Genomic DNA, 21,955 nt, shown 5'->3' with positions numbered 1-21,955 from the left:
CCATATCACAATCAGGATGTAACAACAGTTCCCTATATCTATTAACAACACGTGGCATCAAGCCAACATAACAAATCAATCAAGTCACACGCAGCGGGGTGGCTAGCCCCAATCACACAACAGGGCCCAACCTAAGACAATATCCAACCCAACTTCATACCCGAAGATTTACATGCTTTCTCCGTTACTATAATCTAAATATATGCTTCGCTATATGAAGTCTCACCACGGATAAGCCATAACCTACCTGGATGGCCGAACAACAAACAACAACAATCATTCTTTTTCCTTGCCCTTCCTCTGAGCCTCAGAACCAAAGAAGTCTAGGTATATTTGAAATCTAGATTAGAAATCATGAAGGACAATACTAACATTGCTATCATTCAATTTAGCTCAAATCAACCCTAGAATTTGGGGAAACGAGGCCCACAAGGTCAAAACGGGGAATTCGGGAGTAAAACATCAAATTAAGCACTAAGTGATCATAACCCAACAACTAATTGCTAATTTAACTCATAGATTCACCTAATTTCAAATTTCAAGTAAAACCCCCAATTCTGGTATAAACCCTAACTCTTTGATTCAAGAATCCACTTTTATCTTCCATTACTAAGGAATTACTAAGGAAAGAGAAATCTACGATGATTGGGAACAAGGAATTGGTAAAGAGATTAGTAAGATTTACCACCAAGAGTTTTCTCCAAGATTCTTCTGAAACAGTCCCCAAGAGCTCAATTTTCATAATGGGAACAAATGATAGACTAAGGGCTTATTTAATACATATTTAATGAAACAACAAGCCCGATACCGCCACAGCGGCATCGGCGGGCAACAGCGCCACCGCCTGGCGCATATGCAGAGCCGTCCGGACTATGCCTGGGGCCAAATAGACTCGTCGCCCCAACGGCCACTCCACCGCAACAGCGCCGTTTGGATGACATCGGGGCGCCACATGCAGACCCCGAATACGTAACCTAAATATTTTTCGTACGTCTCAACCGAGATCCCGAACCATTCCCGAGGCCATCTGCTCATAAACCCCATACACAAACCCATATAAAAACACGCTATGAACGCACTCGTGGCCTCAGAATTTCCATCGGAGGTCTCGTTGACCGAGTCAACACCTGATACCTCATTCTAACTTCCCAACTCAAGTTCCAAAATGCATCCGAGTGCATTGGGAACCGAACCAAATATACACATCAGTTCCAAACGACCATCCGGACCTCTCGATATCGACGGATTTTCGAAAAGGGGCCACTTACCCAAAAGTCAACTTTAAGTCAACTCTTTTTCGCTTTAAGCTCATATTTTCACAAAAGTCGCCCGAATTAAATGTAAACAACTCAGAAAGCGTGTCAACTGTCCCCTCGAGTCGAAAGTGAGCTAACCAATGCTCGGGAAGGGTCAAAAGGGTCGAAAATGCAATAGTTTGGTCGTTACAAAGACTTAGGTGGGCTCTGGCCCAAACTATCAGATCTTTTTTCGCCAACTCAAAACCCAGAAAGAAAAACATGATTCAATAGTTTGAAAAGCAGGTTTTTCGTCTAATTTATTCACCCTCTTAATTTTGAACAATATGATATAATATCTTATCTTTCCAAAAACCTCTTTAGTTTGTTATTTATTAGGACAAACGCAGTTGCTTTCCTTTTAAATTTTCAAAATCAATATGAGTTTTTTTTCCAAATTTTTTCAAAAGAATTTTTAAGGAGCTAGAGTCAATCTAAACGGCATATGCACCGTTTTGCCTAAGATGCCTAATTCTCAACATAAATAATTCCAATAATGTTTGTGAGTTTTTTTATAAATATGAATACAATACAGGAAATACTTTAAGCAAATAAAGAAGGAATAAATATAATAAGGAATGTAAACTGGGGTGTACCAAACCCCAACCATTTTCACCCATGGTTGAGCCTTCGTGCCATTTTTATCCATGATTGGGCCTTCAATATATTAGCTTCCCTTTCTTCTCTTTTAGACTCAACGAACTTGAAAGAATTTTCCTATTAGGTTTTTGACCCAATAGGGTGGCTGGACCTTGGCCCACGTGGCCATGCAGTAGAGAGGGGAAAGAAACAAAGACCCCAGTTAGTTTATATTTTTATTGTTCTTATCATACATATAACTATACACACATACATACATAGTGTCCTATTCCTTTCCAATTCCTATTCTATACGCAAGTATACACAAGTACAAGCAATATCTCCTATTTATTTACAAGTGCACATAATGTGCATATGCATCTCCATGTCTTCAAACTCAAACCCTAAACTTAGATGGTGGGAAGGCCAAGTCATCGCCCCTTTATTCCTGATGCCGCACAAGTTCCAAGAGGTTTCATGAACCTACGGCGTGGCTGGTCACCAGGGGAAGGTTCAAGCTAAGCTCCCCTCCCACCTAAACTGTCTTTCTCAACCAACAATAACCATGGAAGACACAGATCCACATACACACAGCCATGGCTTGGAATAAATAGGATAGGTCCAATATACATAGTTATAGAGCAATTATAAGTCAATAAGAATAGATGACAATAAGGAGAGAATAGATGGATAGACCCAGCAGATAGATTACACTTATGAACCAAGACCAAGACACCAAGTATGATTTAAACATGGAAAAAGAAAGTAATCTGCATGGGTGTAATGTGGCCAAGGCTGAACTAAATCAAGTAATCACAACACAAACAATCACATAGGCATAGCACAGTTCGTAGCAAAGATTGAATCAAGTAGACATGACAAAGTGTAATGGCCCATGAACATAGGGTAAACTAGCTTCAAGACATGGTACAACACAATATAGAAGGGCAACAGATTTGGCCTTCATAGAGTACAGGTAGAATTGTTTGGACAAAATCTTCAAATGAGCCTAGATGTCCTATGCACAACCCAAGTAAAGGTTCTTGCCATTCTTTAGGAATCATATTTTAAAGTCTAGGTAATTCTCACAGAGAATACAGGAAATAAACAGAAGAAACCAAACTGTAAATCTAGCAGACATGATATGGACAAATCCAAATAGGTGAAATTAGAGTTCTTTTTGTTGAAACAACCATCTATTAGTGTAGCACACAAGGGAAGCATACTTGATCTCCTTGATTATTATTTATGATACCAACAGGAATAAGAAACATAAATAGGTCCAACTGGGCAAAGGGAGTGCCATAAGAACCATGACTTTATTAACCATAACAAACATAAGTGTGGTGCTGTATTAATCTTAGCAGAATCCAGTTAGAGATTAAGACACAAGCAAAAACAGAACTGAAAAATGCCAAAAGACTTTCAAGTCCTAATGGTCCTATGTAGAATATACAACCTTAGGAACAACAACTACACTTTCACACACAACTTAAATAAATAGAAGGGCCAAAAGTCCCATGGATGCACAGAAGATTCAACATTTAAAGTTCAGAGTTTGAAATCTTTTTAGACCTTTTCTCCTGATCCTATTCTATTGTAGAAAGAACTAAATTGATTTTAAAAGAGGATGCACATAATTTAGACATGTTCTTAAACAGTGACCTACTCCTAGTTTTCATTTCTTCAAACTGGACAAGTAAATCATATCCTTACCTGGTCTTTAATACTGCACAAAAGGGAAAACACATCTATCCAACATGACCAAGTTCAGTTTTATCTTCTTCTTAGACTTTAGACTAATAAACTCAAAAAAAAAAAAAAAAAAAAATCTCAAAGTGTGAAACATGATATATTATCCAAAGTATCACAAAGAAGGGGTCAAATATACCCCAAAGATTGTACACTACAAAAAAAACTGGTTTTAGCGACACAATTAATTCCGTCTCTAGGTAACGACGGATTACCTACAGAATTACAGTTTTGTCGCCAAAAAAAGGAAAAAAGAAATGATATCTAAATTAACGACGAAATTTTAAATCTGTAGCTATATTTTGGCTCGAAAATTACGCGCCTTTATTTTAGCTACTAAAATTACGACAAACCATGGGCGGCAAAATTTATTACAGATTAGCGACGTATTTAGCGACGGATTTTTTCCGTCGTTAAGTAATATGTATGTTTCACCATAATTTTATACCAGTTGCTACAGATATTTCCGTCGTTATCTTTTAAAATGGTAAATTTTAAAGTTAATTTTTAGCGACAGAATTTATCCGTCGGTAAATAAAATTTAGTTTTATTTTTATAAATGAAATAGCCTCTAAACGCACTAACACCTCAAACCCACCAGAATTTTCTCTTCAAACCCACCATCTTCAAGGTATTTTTCTCTTTCTCTTGAAAATATACTTTGCTCTTCAAACCCACCGGAAAATTGCTTTTCAAACCCACCGGAAAATTCGCCGCCATTCTCATACTCTCACTCTGTTTATTTCTCATTTACCATGGTGATTTACTTTGTTTATTTCTTTCTCTCTTTCTTGCTTTTCTATATCAGTTAAAAAAAATTGAATTTTCGTAAATATCATCGATCTTCCATTTTTTCTTTGTATTTTTCGTCATGCTCAGCTCAGCTAGCCACCTTTTCTAGTGGGTAAATGATATAAACATTTTCCCATAGATAAAAAATTGAGGGTTTGGGTATTATGAAAGGCGGCACATATATACACACGAGAGAGAGGCAATGAATGAATATCAATAATAATAACAAAAACCCTAAGCAGTAGCAGTAAGAGTCGCTTAGCTCTCTCTATTTACAGGTGCTCGTCTACCCTTAGCAGTAGCAGTTGTTTCATCAAAGAGAGGGCTCTCTCTGAGCCCTTTTTCTCTCTTCTAAGGGGTTTTGAGTTGAATTTCAGGTGTCTGTTTCTTTCTCTGAATAAATTGTGGGTCTATTTTTTTTTTTTTTGTTGAAAATCATCCTTCTTTCTATTTGAGTTGAAATTCAGTTAATTTCTGTGTGTACTTTGTTTTTCTTGTACGAATTATAGTTGAATAAATTGTGGGTCTTGTTTATTTTCCTATTTTTGTTGAAAATCAACAAGTTTGATCACGGTCTTTGTGATTTGGGGAACTTATTGCTTAGCTTGAATTTTGTATATGACATTTAACAATGTTTATGCTGTTAAAGAACATAAATTTTGGTTTTGTTGCCACCTTGTATGTGTCAGTGTGTTGGAAGGAGGAGAAATTTTGCAATTGTTTTATTTTGGGTTTCTTAAATATAGTTTAGTTTCTCTGTTTAGCATCGAAAATTAGTTTTCCAAGAAAATATGGGTGCAACTTCAGCAACTGCAGTTTTCTCTTCAAATTCCATATCTCACTTGCCCTCCTTCTCTGTTTTATGTAAACCCAAGTTAGGAATCCGAACGAGTGATGGTGGATGGTTTGTGGAATCATAGAATACTAGAAGGGGACAACATTGTCTTGAAAGGAAAGATGTCTTGCCTAAATGACACATCTCTACTTTGTCTCTTATCATACTCCTTTATGAAAATAAGTTTATTTCTTGAACTATTTTAGATGACACAAGCAACCAATTGAATGCTCTTATGCATTCACGTTGAAATTATTTGGAATATTAATCGGATTAACAAAGTATCCCCAAAACACGGAAATATTAGTCTAATAGCTCTAGTTATTCAAGAACATGTCGGTTTTGTAATATGCACTATTCGATGCACAACGCCTAACATTGCAAACAAGTCATTACAACTAGAGTTTATAAACTCGACTCCATTTATCACATAAGCAAAAAACTCTTTTATTACCATAGCCACATCAGACTTCAGTTTTAACAAGAATATCCAAGTCTTTCTAGAAAAGTCATCAACAATAGTCAAGAATGACCTATAACCATCAACTAATAATCAAATGCTAGACTAGATGTATGTAGGAAAAGGCAACCTAGTTTGCCTAGCACTAGGACAAATAGAACAATTATTAGTTATTTCAATAATATCCTTTCTACTAGCAGGAAACAATCTAAGTAAAGTTGTTCTTCTTTTCTTTTGCTATTTTGTTGAATGCTATCTTTGCTTTGCACGAGAGTTTTAGGCCCCTGCGATTTAGTCAACGATTGATGTAAACCATGACCTGGAAACCTTTTATTTATTAAGAAATATAGTCCTTCTTTGTGTTACCAATCTCCTTCACCTTGCCATTGAAGAGATCCTGAAAAACATAAAAATCTGGATAAAAAGAGGCAAAACACCTTAACTGTCTAGTAGATGCTGAAACAGACATGAGATTGTACTTAAATTGTGGAACATAGAACACATTCCTAAGCATGCTGTTGTTAGAAATACTACTAGTACCAGTGTGTGTCACATGAGATATATCCCCATTAGGTAAGAAAACTTTCTTAGGGACATCACTAGTTGTTATAGACTGTTTATCTAGCAAGTTCATATCTGAAGCCATGTGATTAGTAGCCCCTGTATCAATGATCCCTTCTTGTGGTTCATTGTTTAACAGGAAAGAAGTTGTACATTGATCAATATTTCCTTGAGTAGCAGGCTGTTCAAACATCTTGCATATCTGTGCATATTGATCTGGTGTTAGTCTAGGAGGTAAAACATTGACATGAATTTTGCACTCCATTTTGAGCATCATCGATGATGTCCATACACATTGACATTTGCATTCATCATCCAACTTTTTGTTTATGTTGAGCATAAACTTGAGACCCGGACTGGTACTTTCCTTGATTCCAGCCTTCTTCAGAAATGACATTATAGTCACTAGGATTTGTATTGTTATTGAATCTTCTCTGTTTGTTTCTCTGATCATAAATAGGTTTGGCACTTTGACCACCAAAACTCCTCTTACTATTCTCACTATACTTAGGATGGTCAGGAGGATATCCCACCAACCTATAACAGTCCTTCTCAAAATGTCCTTTGAGTTTACAATTGTCACAAAAAGCATTAGGATTATAGTACTTTTTTCCCTTCTGAACTCCACTAGTTCTGGAGTACATAGCTACAGCTTCAGAGATACCAGGTGTCACTCCTAACAAGCCTGTAGCATTCACTGCTTGTGACACAGATTTTTGATTTTCATCTCCAATTATCATAGAATAAGCTTGATTCACCATAGGCAAAGGAATCATTAACAAGATTTGGCTTCTTGCTTGAGAATATGTATCATTTAACCCCATCAAGAATTAGTATAATTTTTGTCTTTGAAGATAAGCAATGAAATCTCTTGATTTCTCACAGTTACAGCATGGAGCAGGAATCATTGATTCAAACTCATCCCATAGGCTTTTCAACTTAGTAAAATATCCAGCCACAGAATCTACACCTTGTTTAATAGTAGCAATTTCTTGATGTAAGGTGTAAGTCCTAGAACCATCTATTTTATCAAATCTCTCCTTTAAATCTTCCCAAACTGCACAGGCATTTGAAGCATGTACCACTCCAGCTATCAAATTACTAGATACTGCATTCAGAAGCCAAGATAACACTATAGCATTCACTCGTTCCCAAATTCCCCATTGTTCCAAGAACCATCCACAAATCCTAACTCTTTTTAATCAACTCCTTTATGAAAATAAGTTATAAGAGTTGTGCTCTTATGCATTCTTGAAATTATTTGGAATTTAATTGGGAAGTTAGTGTGAAAATAGTGGGTTTTTATTACTATTGGAACTGCAAGCAAGAACTATTCTCGAACCCCATTTATCTCAATTTACTTGTTATGTGCACATTAATCTAAGTTAGAATGTAATAAACTAATAATCAACTAGATGTATGTATAGCTATCTGGAAACGTATAGATAAAAAATTGACGGTTTGGATATCTATTTCTTCTTTTCTTTTGCTATTTTGTTTAATGCTATTTTCCTCTTTTATGACATTTAACGATGTTTATGCTGTTAAAGAACATAAATTTTGGGTTTCCTGTCTAAATCTCTGTTTCACTAATACTGAAGGATTTGATTTATATTCATTCTTGCAGGGTTTAGGAAAGAGTTGTACTTCATCAAATTGTTTAGGAAAGAGTTGTACTTCATCAAATTCTTCAAAAAGCTCTCGAAAGGTTTGTTAGGATTATTGCTGTTTGCTCTCACTGTTTGTTCACAAATGGAGAAGTTTTAAAGTCCTAAAATGAGCTTAACATTAAGCGAAAAACTTTGAGTTTGAGGCATGTTTAAACTGAGTGCTTTTTTGTGCTTCAGTCCGAGTGCTGCTCAAGTGTTTTCGGTGAAGTAAATGATTATGAGTGTTGATTTTGTTAAATTTGTTGTAGAAGTGTGTAATCAGGTCATGAATCTGTTTGAAATGGATCGAATTGATCAAATTTCGTTGTGATTGATTCAGATTGCCGCTTTAATTTGATCAATGTCTATGTACTATTTTTTTTTCCTTTTTCATAGCATTATTGCTTAGTAGAACGAGCTGTTGCATTAGCATCGGTGCATTTTTGTGTCAGTGTGTGTTGAGTTAGTTAATTTGTTGTAGAAGTGTGTAATTGAGTGATAAATCTGTTTTAATAAGAAATGGATCGAGTTGATCAAATTTCGTTGTGATTGATTCGGATTGCGGCTTTGCTCTCTGTATGTGTTTGTACTGTTTGTGTTGCTTTGCTCAGATTCCTGTAGAAATGCGTAATCACCAAATCTGAAAAGATTCCTGTAGAACTCGAACTTTGAGCTTAACATTTTCTTTTTGCAGTTAAAAAAAATTGGTCTTAAACTCAACTTGTTTTCCTTTGCATGGCATTCTGATTGTCTTACTTATTTACAGAAAGTAACTCTAAGTTTCTTGTTTATTTTAACATTAAATAGGATCATGGATAATCTAGAGCGTGGTTGGATGTACGATAGGTTGGATGGTCGAGGGGTATTAATTCTAGTTTCATAACTGGTGTTAATAAGTTTCTTGAGTTCTCATGTTCTCAGAGAAACCGCATGAGTGGTGACGATGTCAAATGTCCGTGTAAAAAATGTCACAATATTAAATTCATGGATGTTGAAACCGTTAAATTGCACCTTCAATCGTTTGGATTTGTTGAGAACTATTTTGTTTGGAAGTATCAAGGGGAAAAAGAAGTGACCGGTGAGATGTATAGTGATTTACATGGTGGTACTCAACCTGAATTGGGATATGATAATCCATATCGCCAAATGGTTTTAGATGCAGCTGGACCAAACTTTGGCCAGGGTTCGAGTAATACTGAACCTGAGTCATCTCATCACTGTGAACCTTCAGTGGAGGAGGAATCTAATCCTTCAATGGAGGAGGAGCCTAATCTTGAGTCCCAGAGGTTTTATGATTTGCTACAAGCCGCTGATGCAAAATTGTATCCTGGTTCTTCCCTCTCTCAACTCGCAGTAGTTTCTAGGATGTTAAATATTAAAAGTGAGAATACTTTGTCACAGAGGGGTTATAATCAAATTATGCAACTATTGAAAGAGGCTTTACCTGAAGATAACATAGTGCTTGATAGTTTTTATCAGACCAAGAAGTTAGTGCGTAGCTTGGGTTTTCCTGTTGAAAAGATTAATTGTTGTAATTCGGGATGTATGTTGTATTGGGGTGATGATGAGGACCTAACATCTTGTAAGTTTTGTGGCTATGAGAGGTATAAACGTCGTGTTGGTTCTCGTAAGAGAAAATTGGTCCCTTACAAGAAAATGTATTATTTCCTTTGATTCCTAGATTGCGGAGAGTATATGCGTCTCATGCTACAGCCGCCGACGAGATGGCATCACGAGCATATACAAGAGATGGCATCCATCGACTCGAGGCTTGGAAGCACTTCAATGAAACTCATTCCTTTTTCTTGCTAATGAACCAAGGAATGTCAAGTTGGGGTTATGTACGGATGGTTTCCAACCATTTGCTCGACGGGAGAAAATACTCTTCGTGGCCTGTAATTGTCACTCCATATAATTTGCCTCCAGGGATGTGTATGAAGGAGGCATACATGTTCTTAATGGTCATTGTACCGAGGCCACACAATCCTAAACAAAAAATTGATGTTTATCTGCAACCTCTAATAAAGGAATTGACTTTGTTGTGGGAGACAGTGTAGAAGCATTTGACATCTCAAAAAGCAAAACTTTCAATTAAGGGCAGCTTTGATGTGGACAATCAATGACTTTCCAAAGATATTCTATGTTATCAGGATGGAGTACAGGTGGAAACTTAGCATGTCCTTATTGTATGGAGGAAACACAATCATTCAGATTAAAACATGGTGGGAAAACAACTTGGTTTGACAGTCATAGAATGTTTCTTAATCAAAATCATCCATTTAGGAGAGATCGTAAAAACTTTCTTAAAGGTCATACTGTCACAAGGCCACCACCTACCGTTAGAACAGGAGAAGAAATTTTGAATCAAATTTGTGAGTTGGGGATAAGAAAAGTAACTGAGTTAGATGCACAAGAAGTTAATAAGAGGATATGTAATTCATGCGGATGGAAAAAACGAAGCATCTTTTGGGATTTGCCTTATTGGAGTTCTAACTTGATACGACATAATCTTGATGTCATGCATATTGAGAAGAATGTCTTTGATAATGTGTTTAACACTGTTCTTAATGTTGTTGGCAAAACCAAAGACAATCCGAAAGCACGTCTAGATATTGCAAAATATTGCGATCGACCGCAGTTAGCAAGGAATCCTGATGGAAGCTATCCCAAAGCTTCATATACAATAGAAAAGAATGAAAAAGTTGTCTTGTTCGATTGGTTGGAAGGTGTGAAGTTTCCAGATGGGTATGTTTCGAACATGAGTCGATGCCTGGACACGGACAAATTTAAGTTATTTGGCATGAAAAGTCATGATTGTCATGTGTTTATGCAACGACTATTGCCAATTGCCTTTCGTGAGCTACTTCCTAGTAATGTGTGGCAGGCACTTACAGAGTTGAGTTTGTTTTTTAAAGATCTTACTTCAACTGTTCTTCGAGTGGTGGACTTGGAGAGATTAGAGGTACACATCCCACAGATCTTGTGTAAGTTAGAACGCATATTTCCCCCGGGATTCTTTAACTCAATGGAACATTTACCCGTGCACACCATATGAAGCACGGATTGCTGGACCTGTACAATACAGATGGATGTACCCTTTTGAGAGGTAAATATAAAATATATATTCTTTAATGGTGACAAGTATCCAATAATTTATTTGTTTACATTTATAGGTACCTTAGAACTCTTAAAAACATGATTGGGAACAAAGCTAGTGTTGAGGGTTCCATTTGCGAAGCATACTTGATGGCGGAGTCAACACAATTGTTTTCTCATTATTTTGAACCTCATGTTATCTCACGTCATCAAAATGTGGCCCGTAACAATGATGGTGGTGTTGTAGAAGATATTGAAGGAAATGTTTCAATATTCACTCATCCATGCAAACTATCGGGAGAAGAAAAAAAGAGAGATTTGTCCCTTGAAGAAATCAAGGCTGCCCAAACTTATATTTTACTAAATACTAAAGAGGTTGAGCCATTTGTGAGGTAACATTATAAAGTTATTTAAAATAAAGAATATATCCATATATTATGAGTTTCTATTTAACTTACTTTGTTGCAATGAAGCATGTATGTGCAACGTTTGCAAGAAGAGTTCCCGAATCTATCTCAAGATCAAATAGATGAGAGTCTTGAAACATATTTTTCTATATGGTTCAAGGAATATGTAAGCCTCCATCAATCATTATCTTTTAAACTATGACTGCTTAAAATGGCTTGTGAAATATGACTAAGTCTTATAATTTTCTTAAAATAGGTTCGATCCAATCATATTGAGAACAAATACTTGCGTAGTCTTGCTCATGGACCATTAATAAGAGCATATGCTTATCCAATGTGTTTTGTTAATGGATACAAATTTCACACATTACGTCGCGGTAGTGCTAGATCAACAATGAACAGTGGAGTTTGTATCTCGGATCCAAATGTTGGTGATTACTATGGACGGATACAAGAGATTATACAAGTGGAATACCGTGAAGCACCTTTAAAGCAAACTACATTATTAAAGTGTGAATGGTTTGATCCAACTATGAATGTTGGTGTTAAGGAGCATAATCAGTACAAATTAGTCGACATTAACCATCGTCGTCGGTTTAACAAATATGAACCTTTTATTCTTGCGATGCAAGCAACTCAAGTGTGTTATGTGTCTTATCCTAGCACAAAAAAGGACAAGGATGATTGGTTAGCTGTATTGAAAGTCAAACCTCGAAATGTTATTGAATTACCTGATGAGGAAGTGATCACAACTCCGGAAGTGGAACTAAATCTTCCATTCCAAGTTGAAGAAGTTGAAGTCCATGAGATAGATATGAATATGACCGTTGATGAAGTTATACTCCTGCATGATCCAAATGTGGAAGCAATTGAAATGGATGAACCAATTGATGATGGATTGTTTCCAGAGCATCATGAATCCGAAGAAGAGCATCAAGACTCTGAAGAAGAATCTACGGAGATGAGTATGAAACTGAGGAGGATGATGAGGAGGAGTTCGAAGAAGAAATAGATACTGACTAGTGTGTTGATAGAAATGTGCTACTGTATCTTTATTAACTTTTGTTTGTAGTAATATGTTTTGGATGTTATAAGTATGTGATATGTCTACATTTGTTGGTTGTCTTGGATGTCTAAGCTTCTTAGTCATTTTCATAATGTATGCACAATCCAAAGACTTTTTCTTAATATATCCATTGCTTACTATGCTGAAAATCTAGCAATAATTCTATGGTTTTGCACAATTTAATTTACTGTCCATTTTTTGTGTGTAATCTTTAAAGAAAACAGTTTGCTTGTGATGATTTCTTTCATTTCTGTTAGTTGCGTCCACTGTGATTTCATTTCTTAACATTGAAGGTATTAACCTGAGTTTACTATTGCAAATGGACCTTTTGTGGAGTTTTGACTTCTTTCATTTTAACTGATCACCTTTTATATACAGCTTGACATTCATCCTTTAACTTTCCTTATAAAAATTTCATCAGGAAAGTAAGGATCCATAAACCTAACATGTTTTTGTGAATTTGGTCACAGGAAGTTGGTCGAATTTCAATAATAAAAAGCATAATTATTGTGCAAAACCAATAATTTACTGCCCATTTTTTGTCTGTAATCAGTGGTTTCAATTGCTTACTCTCATGCTGATTATCTAAAAGATGATTGCCTTTTTTTTCTTGTAGATATGGCTCGTGGCAGAGGTCGAGGTAGCATAGGCCGCGTAATCAAGACCTCAACTAGAGGTCGAGGTAGCGCTGGTCGAGGTAATATGCCTTCTGTTCCTGTTCCCACAATTAGTTCTCAACAAGGTGGTACCAATTCCTCAGGTGGGCAAGACCAAGTTCAAACATGTCCTACTACTACGCCACCCATTCAAACATCAGGTCATGGTAGCACCCCATCCATTTCTGAATCATCTCCTATTATACCTAATGAGAGCAACGTAATAGGCGAGGGTGCGTCTACTCAGAGAAACGCAATAGGTGAAGGTTCATCTGCTCAGAGTGATGCAGTAGGTGAAGGTGAGAGCAACAGTAACGTGCAGCGGATGCTTATTTTTCTTTCTCCTTCAGGGTTAGTTTCTTCTTGCACCATTATTATTTTTATACTGTAGTTGCTTTATAATAGACTTCATATAATGTCTTCAAATTTGTCCAGGTTGGAACCATCGAGATTATGCTCTGAGACGATAACTGAGATTTTCAAGAATGAAATTGAGCCTAATGGAGTTAACTGGAAAAGTGTCTCACAAGAGACAAAAGATTTTTATTTCGGAGAATTCGAGGTATAATAACTGAAACGTTTGTCACTAATTACCGTTAGTGTTCAGAACGAAAAATAGATTTTTTTTATTTAACTTTGACTATGAGATGTAGAGCTTTATTCTTAATCGAAGCTGTCATAGTAAGTAACCAAGAACATGTCTAATAATCCCTCTGTCTCAATTCCTTGCAACACGGGTAACATCTCATTCTTTTCACCTGTTAGAGAAAGCTGCAGTTCTTTTACTTTCCCGTTTATTGGGTGACTGATGGTGCTTTTCTTATAACTCATGTCTTATAATTTTTTTCTGCTGAGATGATGAGTTTATTGTTATACTCTACTCTGTAAAATTATTTCAGAAGGCATTCTATTGGGATTCTTCGATTGATAGTGAAGTGAGGAAGCAATGGCGTAGAAAGGCAGCGAGAAGGTACTGTGATTTCGTTAGCTCAATAAAAGGTGAGGGAATTCGGCCAGTTTATGTTCCGAAAGAAACATGGGAAAGTTGGAAGAAATATTGGGCAGATCCTAAGGTTATTGAAAAATCAAAAATAGCTTCAAAGAATCGTCGTGGCGGTGAGGATGCAGTTGCTAGTGGGACTCACACGGGCGGATCTATTTCCATCGGAGAGCATCACAAGAGACTTGTAAGTTAATTTTGTGGCTTTGGCCTTTGCCTAACTAAATTGCCATCATGAAGGTGAATGCCTCATCAGTTGCAGTATGTTTATGTTGGCAAGTTTGGACTTGTAAGTTATTTGTTGTTTTCGAAAATTTAGACTGCTTCATCAGTTGCAGGTTGAAAATGCTGAAAATCTATATAATTATATAAAAGAATTGGCCTTTATCTCTAATTTTCTCACTAAAAAAATTTGCTGAGCAATAAAAATAGCATATTTTCACTCATTAATTGAGTCATTTACTCATTATTTCGGGTATAGTAACAGACATAACGTATGAGAATTGGGTGCCACCGAACGGACGTAACGTATGACTTAATTACAGAAACCAGCTTTCATTAGTGTTGATCCTTTTTCCTGATCATGTCAAATTCTCAATTTTTCTTTAAATATACTATGAGCCGGCTATGGCAGTTACCTACATATCCAATTAGAAAGACATGTATTCTATAATTGTGTTTATTGGACTTGCGATATAGCCTATTTGCGAACAAATTCTGAAGATAGTGATCAGGACCGATTATCCATTGACTGTATGGGTTCATGGACCGCCACAGACTAATTAATACTATTAGTTTTTAAATTTTTTCTCTCATTTTCACCAGAACTTTTTACTGATTTCCTGCCTTCAATTAGTTTTTAAATTTTCATGAACATATTCTGATATGGACTCTGCATATGTAAAAGGAATATGTCAAAATATATTCTCTACTGTGACATTGGTTGCTGTTTTTGTTGGTTTTGGAAGTTACTAAACTATGTATATTTTTTTCTTGTATAGGCTATTAAAAAGGGTCGAGATCCAACACCAAGTGAGGTACATTTGCACGTCCATACACACGGTCATGATGGAAAATATTTTGTTGGTGAGCGAGCCCGAATCGTGCATGTGAGTCCACATTCTATAATCTTCTATAGGAAGTTTCTTTGTTTAGTCCCATCACATTCAAGAAAAGAGCGAAAGCCAATGGCTGATAGCAATATTAGAAGCCAAACCTGATCGAACTTTTTAGCCCTCATAAAGGCCTTCATTAAAGTGCTATAAGTAACCACATCAGGACTAGTACCCTACAGAAATAGCAGCACCACTATCAGCAAAACCTTTACAATCTGCTCACATAATCCCTGCACACAAGGCAAGTTTGTTTAAAAGATGGAATCTCCTCAAAGCTACTTAAAGATACTATCTTAAACATAGTGGGAAACATTAACTACATATATAAATGATGCTTATAAGGAAACCAAGAGTAAAAGCCATGCCAGAAATTAAGACACAAGTACTAGATGGGTAAAATACTTAATCACAACAAAAGTGTGTAAAAAAAAACCCCATCTGCATCCGTTAGTTTAATTTAAACACCAAACAAGTCTTGATAGGGCTTTGTTAAACACTGGGTACGAGTAAGTTTTTAACATACTAGATGGAAGGGGGATGGTTAAATATCAACTCAACTACACAACCATTTGCAAAGCTATCTAATCCAAGATTAGCACTACCATTATATAAAGTGGCAGATTTACAGTCATGTACTGTCTGATTTCAGTTCAGTTTTTTTATGTTAACAAATATGTTTTCTGAACACTCATATTCCTTTAGCAGAGTAAATCAATAATTCTGCTTTTGTTTTCTCAAAGTAGGCTCATTTCACTTCAACTTACTTCTATGTCTTTATCTGGTTCACTAAAGACACTTCAATCACTTGATCTTTCTAGGAAGTCACTTTCAGGTTCACTACCTGTTCAAATTTGTTCTTGGTTACCTTATTTAGTTAATCTTGATCTTTCTGGTAACTCTTTTTCTTTGTTCATACCACCTGAGTTTATTAACTGCAAATTCTTGAACACCTTTTTGCTAAATGACAACAAAATTGCTAGATCAATACCATTTGAGATTGGCAGGTTGGATCGGTTGAAACGGTTCGGTGTGTCAAATAAAGGTCTTTCTAGTGTGTCAAATGTGAAGTTGGGGAAATTTTTAATATTGATCTTAAAATCCATGTCCTTCTAGTGAGTTAAGTAATGCCTGTGTTTTTGGATGCTTTTATCCTCGTAAATCATACCAACCGAGAACCATTGGATTTTATTATCGTTGAGCTGGGAATTGGGCACTATCATGTTAATGTAGTAAATTTATGCTTATGGTCAATTTTGTATACTTCTGCAAGTAAATCACCTATTGGTTTTCTGACTTTAGTTTCATTACTTTAAGCATCTTCTTCCTTCGTAGAACTCAAGTGTACATAAGTTGGTTTTTTATATCAATGCTTGCAATGGTCTATGATGTAAGCTCACTCATCTTCATCTATGTAAGCTAGTTGATTAGAGATAATTTGTTTTCTTAACAGATCTATAATTGGTTTATTTGACTAAGTACTTTTTTGTGTAAGCCGCTATAATTCTTTGGCTCCTTAATGTTGAATAAAGAGTTAGGTTTTTATCTATGCACCTGTTATCTATATGAAGTTCTGGTACACCAAAAAATGCAGCTTCTCCTACTCGGGACTTGGGTCCAATCTTTACCATCTACTCTTCACATCCGCTTGTTTGAAATTTTTGTTTGGTAGTAACTAGTGATTACTAAGTTCTGCACAGATTCTTTCATTGATCTCTGCACAGATTTATTCGCATCTTTTAGAGAGCATAGTTAGTTGTTGAAGGGAATAATGGACTTTGTGGGAATCCACTTGGAAATAAATGTAGTAAGTTGAGTAATAAGAGTCTTGTTATTATTATAGCTGTTGGTGGTGTTGGTGCTTTAGGATCTTTAATTCTTGGATTTGGGATTTGGAGATGGTTTTTGGTTCAGCCAAACTAGGAAAATAGAGAGCTTGGTGATGGTAAAGGAAGTAGTAATAATGGTAGTGATTGGGTTGAAAAGTTGAGAGCTTTTAAGATTGTTCAGTTTACATTGTTTCAAAAACCTATTAACAAGATTAAGCTTAATGATTTATTAGCAGGTACTAATTCTTTTGATAGTGAAAATATTGTAATTTCAACTAGGAATGGTGTTTCTTATAGAGCTATGTTGCCGGATGGATCTGCATTAGCTATTAAAAGGCTGAGTAGTTGTAAATAAGCGAAAAACAGTTTCGGTCCGAGATGAATCAGTTGGGGCAACTTAGGCACCCGAATTTAGTGCCTTTATTAGGTTTTTATATAGTTGTTACTGAAAGGTTTTTGGTGTATCAGTATATGCAGAATGGAAGTTTGTATTCCCTTTTACATAGTAATCTTAGTACCGGTGTTAGGAATGGTGATTTCAAGCTTGTTTGGCCAGCAAGGATTTTCTTTTTGCAGCTAGAGGACTTTCTTGGAGAACACTTATATCTCATTATTTAGAAAGTGATTTTCTTTTTACTAGCTCGCGAGCTTGCTTTGCAATTTAGTAGTTGCAGGTCAAGGAACTGTAGATGAATTGTAAATGAATGATCATAGTGATCATCTTGGTCACTTGCTGGATAATGAACCAGTGAGACAGTTTTTTGTTATCAAACCTGGCAGTGCACTTGCTTTTCCATATTTGCCAACATATGACAGTTGGTAAGCATTGTAAAATGCTTTTATGAACCTCATTTTTATTCTTGTTGTATTTAATGGTTCTCGTACATTTGCTTACTATTAGTGAAATGAGCTTAACTAATTATCACTCTCATTTACAGGAAAAATATCAAGAAATACTACAAAATCAATCACAAACTCAATCTGAAGTTGATCAATGTCAAGCCTATTACGAAGCCGTAGGAGGGGTAAAGAAAAGAAGAATATATGGTCTTGGATCTCAAGCACACTTATATTATGGGCCGAATCTTCGTCCTTCTTCTGCATCTGATGCTACATCCTCAGTACCACCTCCGAATGCTCAACCAGCGGCGACGGGAACTTTGGATGAGTTAGTGACGCGATTAATTCCTGCACTGACTGATAGCATAATTCCTGCACTGACTGATCGCTTACTTCCTATTATTGTTGAGCGGGTACGTGGATTGAATCCTTCAGTCTCTTCTCAGATGGACACTCCTAACGACCATCCATCATCTATGGCACCTATAGTTTCAGCTCCGCCCATCGCCAACATTGATAAAGTTCATGCATCGGTTTCTGATGATGATTGTGGCTCTCCAGTCTCTCATTAGTTAGTTTTGTGGTTTGGACTTTATGGTTGTTAGTTTTGTTGTTTGGACTTTATGGATGTTGCATATGATTTTGGATTTTTCGGTTTGGATATTATCGTTGTGGATGCTCCAAACTTATTTTGCATTCTCGCTATGTATTTTGGACCTTGTAGAATATTAGTTTCTATTAATTAAGTTATTACATGAGTATCTAATATATGCTTGGACAGGTGTATTTAAAATATTATATAAAATAAAAAATAAAAAAGATTTGCGACGGATTTCAAATGTTTCGACAAATTATTTTCGTCGCCAAAAGGGAATGCAGAAATGTGTATTAAAAGAATTGGCTACGGAATTAGCGACAAAAACTATTGGTCGCCAATCAGAAGAAACGACGAAATAACTCATACAATTAGCGTCGAAATTTATTAACATCGTGACGGATTTCATTCGTCGCTCATATTGGCAACAAATAAAATCTATCGTTAATTCAGAGACGGATTCATTTTTTTTGTCGGCAAATTTCTAGCTACAAGGATTTTACCGACGGATTCAATTCTGTAGTTATTCTGTAGCTATATTGGTGATATATGCTATTTAGCGACGGATTTCGTCCGTCGCTAAAACCAGTTTTTTTTGTAGTGGTACTGCCACCTTAAATGGATGCAAACCATGATTTCCTTACTTTTAAGGTGTTACTATGACTTAGGAAAAAGGAGAAAACAGACCATCTTTCAAACACAAATTGGAATCAAATCAATGCATACAGAATTTACATAAAGATCTTAATCATGAACCCAGCCTAACCAAATATTAAAGAGTTTGTTACACCTTATTATATCATCCACATAAAACTTTTCTTGCCTTATTTTCAAAATAAACACTATTCCTTTTAGAAAGCCTTTTCCTCTTTCCAGTTTTTAGCAAAGGCTGCAATCTTTTAGATCACCACACATTATCTAGCCTAATCAACCCACCTCCTTTAAGACATATTAGAGCAGACCAACATAATTCATTTAAGTCCAAAGTCAAACATCAAGGCTAGGTTTATTAATCTAAGTGAACAATTAATAATGCACAAGAAATTCAGTTTTTAGGATCCATTTAACTCAGCAAAATGGCAAGGAAAACACCAAGTGTGCGAAGGTAGCAGGTTACACCCCATAGACTTATGAAGAATTCCATGACAAACTCTTATTTTGGGAAGAAAGATACTATGGGTCAAGTGATACTTGACCCTTTCTCAATATTCTCCTAAGATGTCTTTAAAAGACTTTTCCATTAGTCAAGTGGTTTCAACCCACACATCCACACCTATGGTCCTCTTCTATTACCCTTGAGCATGTCCCAAAAGAAGACTACACAGTTCATATATCAAAGTCAAACATTTTCTTAAGGTTTCAACTACAGTTTTCCCTTTTTTTTTTTAATCCTTTTTATCCTTTTCTTTCACTTAGACTAGACTTATAGGATCTTTCCTACTTATCTTCATATTTTAAGCCTAGACAATCAAAGACCATGAGTTATGATCACCATATTCTTCACTCATTCACACAGAAAAGAAAACAACCCTTATATTTCTAAAAAAAGACAAGAAAAAAGAAAAGCCCCAATCTCTAAACTGTTCAGGAACTTGACCAGATATGACCAAACTACTTTATTCCAACCTTCTCTTAATATTTTGGACTTATTAAGTTTGAACACTTAGGATCGTCTATCAAACTAGGGCTTATACATGAATGAATATAAATACAGATGCAAGAGTGTATGGCATATCAGTCTACCCTTATGACAAATTACCTCTTTAGTTAGACAAGACAAATGATGAGGATAGGACTAACGAACAAGAGATCAGAGATAGCATAATAGACTCTCATCCTGGACAACTATTCCCTCCCATTTGTATACCTTTCAATTTAAAAAGTGATCACTAACCAAGTTACAAATTAATGATCATCTTGCTAGCTGGTTAGACTGATTAGATTGATCTTAACTAATCTTCAAATGATGACTTAATCTTACAGTTCCTACAGTTGACCCTTCCCTTTTCATTTTTTACCAAAACTCTTAATACTTAAGAACAAACCATTTTCAGATGAAGGACTTGTGACATGGACTACACAAAAGAAGTTATAAACATTATATGCTTAAGCAACAAGTTCAAACAAGAAAGTAAAGCCTTGATCAAACCAGAGAAAAAACAGATTTCATACTCAATATCCTTAATCATATTAGTCCTAGGATTTGCTACAAAACATAGACAATTCAACACATTCTAGACTACACTAAGTGAGAACATGATCACAGATGTTTACTTTGATTGTTTACCAATTCATAAACCAAAATTGAACCGGATTCCATTTTAATCTGAGTATTAATTGATAAAAGCAGCAAAGTGTTAACTAATCCTATCTTTACTCTATTCTTTGTGAGTAAGGTAATTTAAGAAGAGAGGAACGAAAAAATGGAATAATCTACTATTATATCTTCAGAGAACCAGCAAATAGATTTAACTTAAACTTAAGTATTTTTGTACTTTTTTTTTTTTTGAAAGAAAGGAACACACCAGAAATTGTATCCAAACCAATTGTTAAGTTAAGACATTTATAGTTATGAAGACCTCGATAAAAGGCTTTGCTTTACAAGGGAGGGTAATTCACTAGCTGATTAGCAAAGGTATGCGATTTCTGATTATAAACACAAGCACACATTACAAGTAATCTATTCATGTTCATCTAAACCAACATGTAAACTGCCTCATCTCCTTTTAACAACACCTAGGAGTTGAGTAGAGGTAAATAAGTTGAACTTCACTACATTGGTTCTACTTAGGATTATAGATAACAAACTAACATGACTTCAAGAAGGAAGGAAAAGAAAAAATGAATTCTTCAAGGTGCTTCAACCACATCCCTTCACAATAAACATGGAACATTAGAGCTACATAAACAAACAAACCAATAGAAAGTCCAACCAGCCTACTTTCTATTGAGTTTCAACATAACATTCACATTGGTTCTACTGTGTTTGCCTCAAGTAAACTATAAGTTAAACACACAACTAAATAGGGCAACCTTTAACAATAAGAACCACCATTAGCAAGCATCAAATCACGAGCAATCTAACTGATGTAAATACACTTAGACTAGGAAAAATTCTAAATAACGAAATAAAATGAATTAAGAGTTACCTTTTGTGTGCGCAGCCAAGAAAAGAATAAATTTGGGAGCTTTATGCTTCCAACCTCAACAGCTCAGCCATGTGAAAAATAAATAAAGCAGGAAAATATTTTAGAAATGAGAAAACCCCAACTATTTCAGTCAAGGTATTAAAATTTTTATGAAGAAGCTTTTTGAAAAATCGAAATTTTCCAACTTCTTCAATTTTTGAATTTACCTCTATTTTTCTGTCTCACTATTTTTCTCCTTGTTTTTTTCGACCCCCTGTTTTTGTGAGAGTGGGGTTCTATTTA

At 35.6% G+C, this 21,955-nt stretch overlaps 1 protein-coding gene across 1 annotated transcript; it reads left to right on the top strand.

The window, feature by feature from the left end:
* Positions 1 to 4,299: 4,299 nt before the first annotated feature.
* LOC132053527 (uncharacterized) lies at positions 4,300 to 18,603 on the top strand (the record flags this gene model as incomplete). Its single annotated transcript, XM_059445600.1, has 7 exons — positions 4,300 to 4,384; positions 7,902 to 7,982; positions 13,109 to 13,499; positions 13,584 to 13,710; positions 14,048 to 14,335; positions 15,150 to 15,257; positions 18,028 to 18,603. Coding segments are annotated over 7 exons (1,554 nt in total), but the record flags the coding sequence as incomplete, so codon positions are not given.
* Between the last annotated feature and the right edge of the window lie 3,352 nt (positions 18,604 to 21,955).

The sequence above is a fragment of the Lycium ferocissimum genome, chromosome 4 (assembly GCF_029784015.1).
Source record: "Lycium ferocissimum isolate CSIRO_LF1 chromosome 4, AGI_CSIRO_Lferr_CH_V1, whole genome shotgun sequence".
Taxonomy (NCBI): domain Eukaryota; kingdom Viridiplantae; phylum Streptophyta; class Magnoliopsida; order Solanales; family Solanaceae; genus Lycium; species Lycium ferocissimum.
This window is presented reverse-complemented; position numbering and strand designations above follow the sequence as displayed.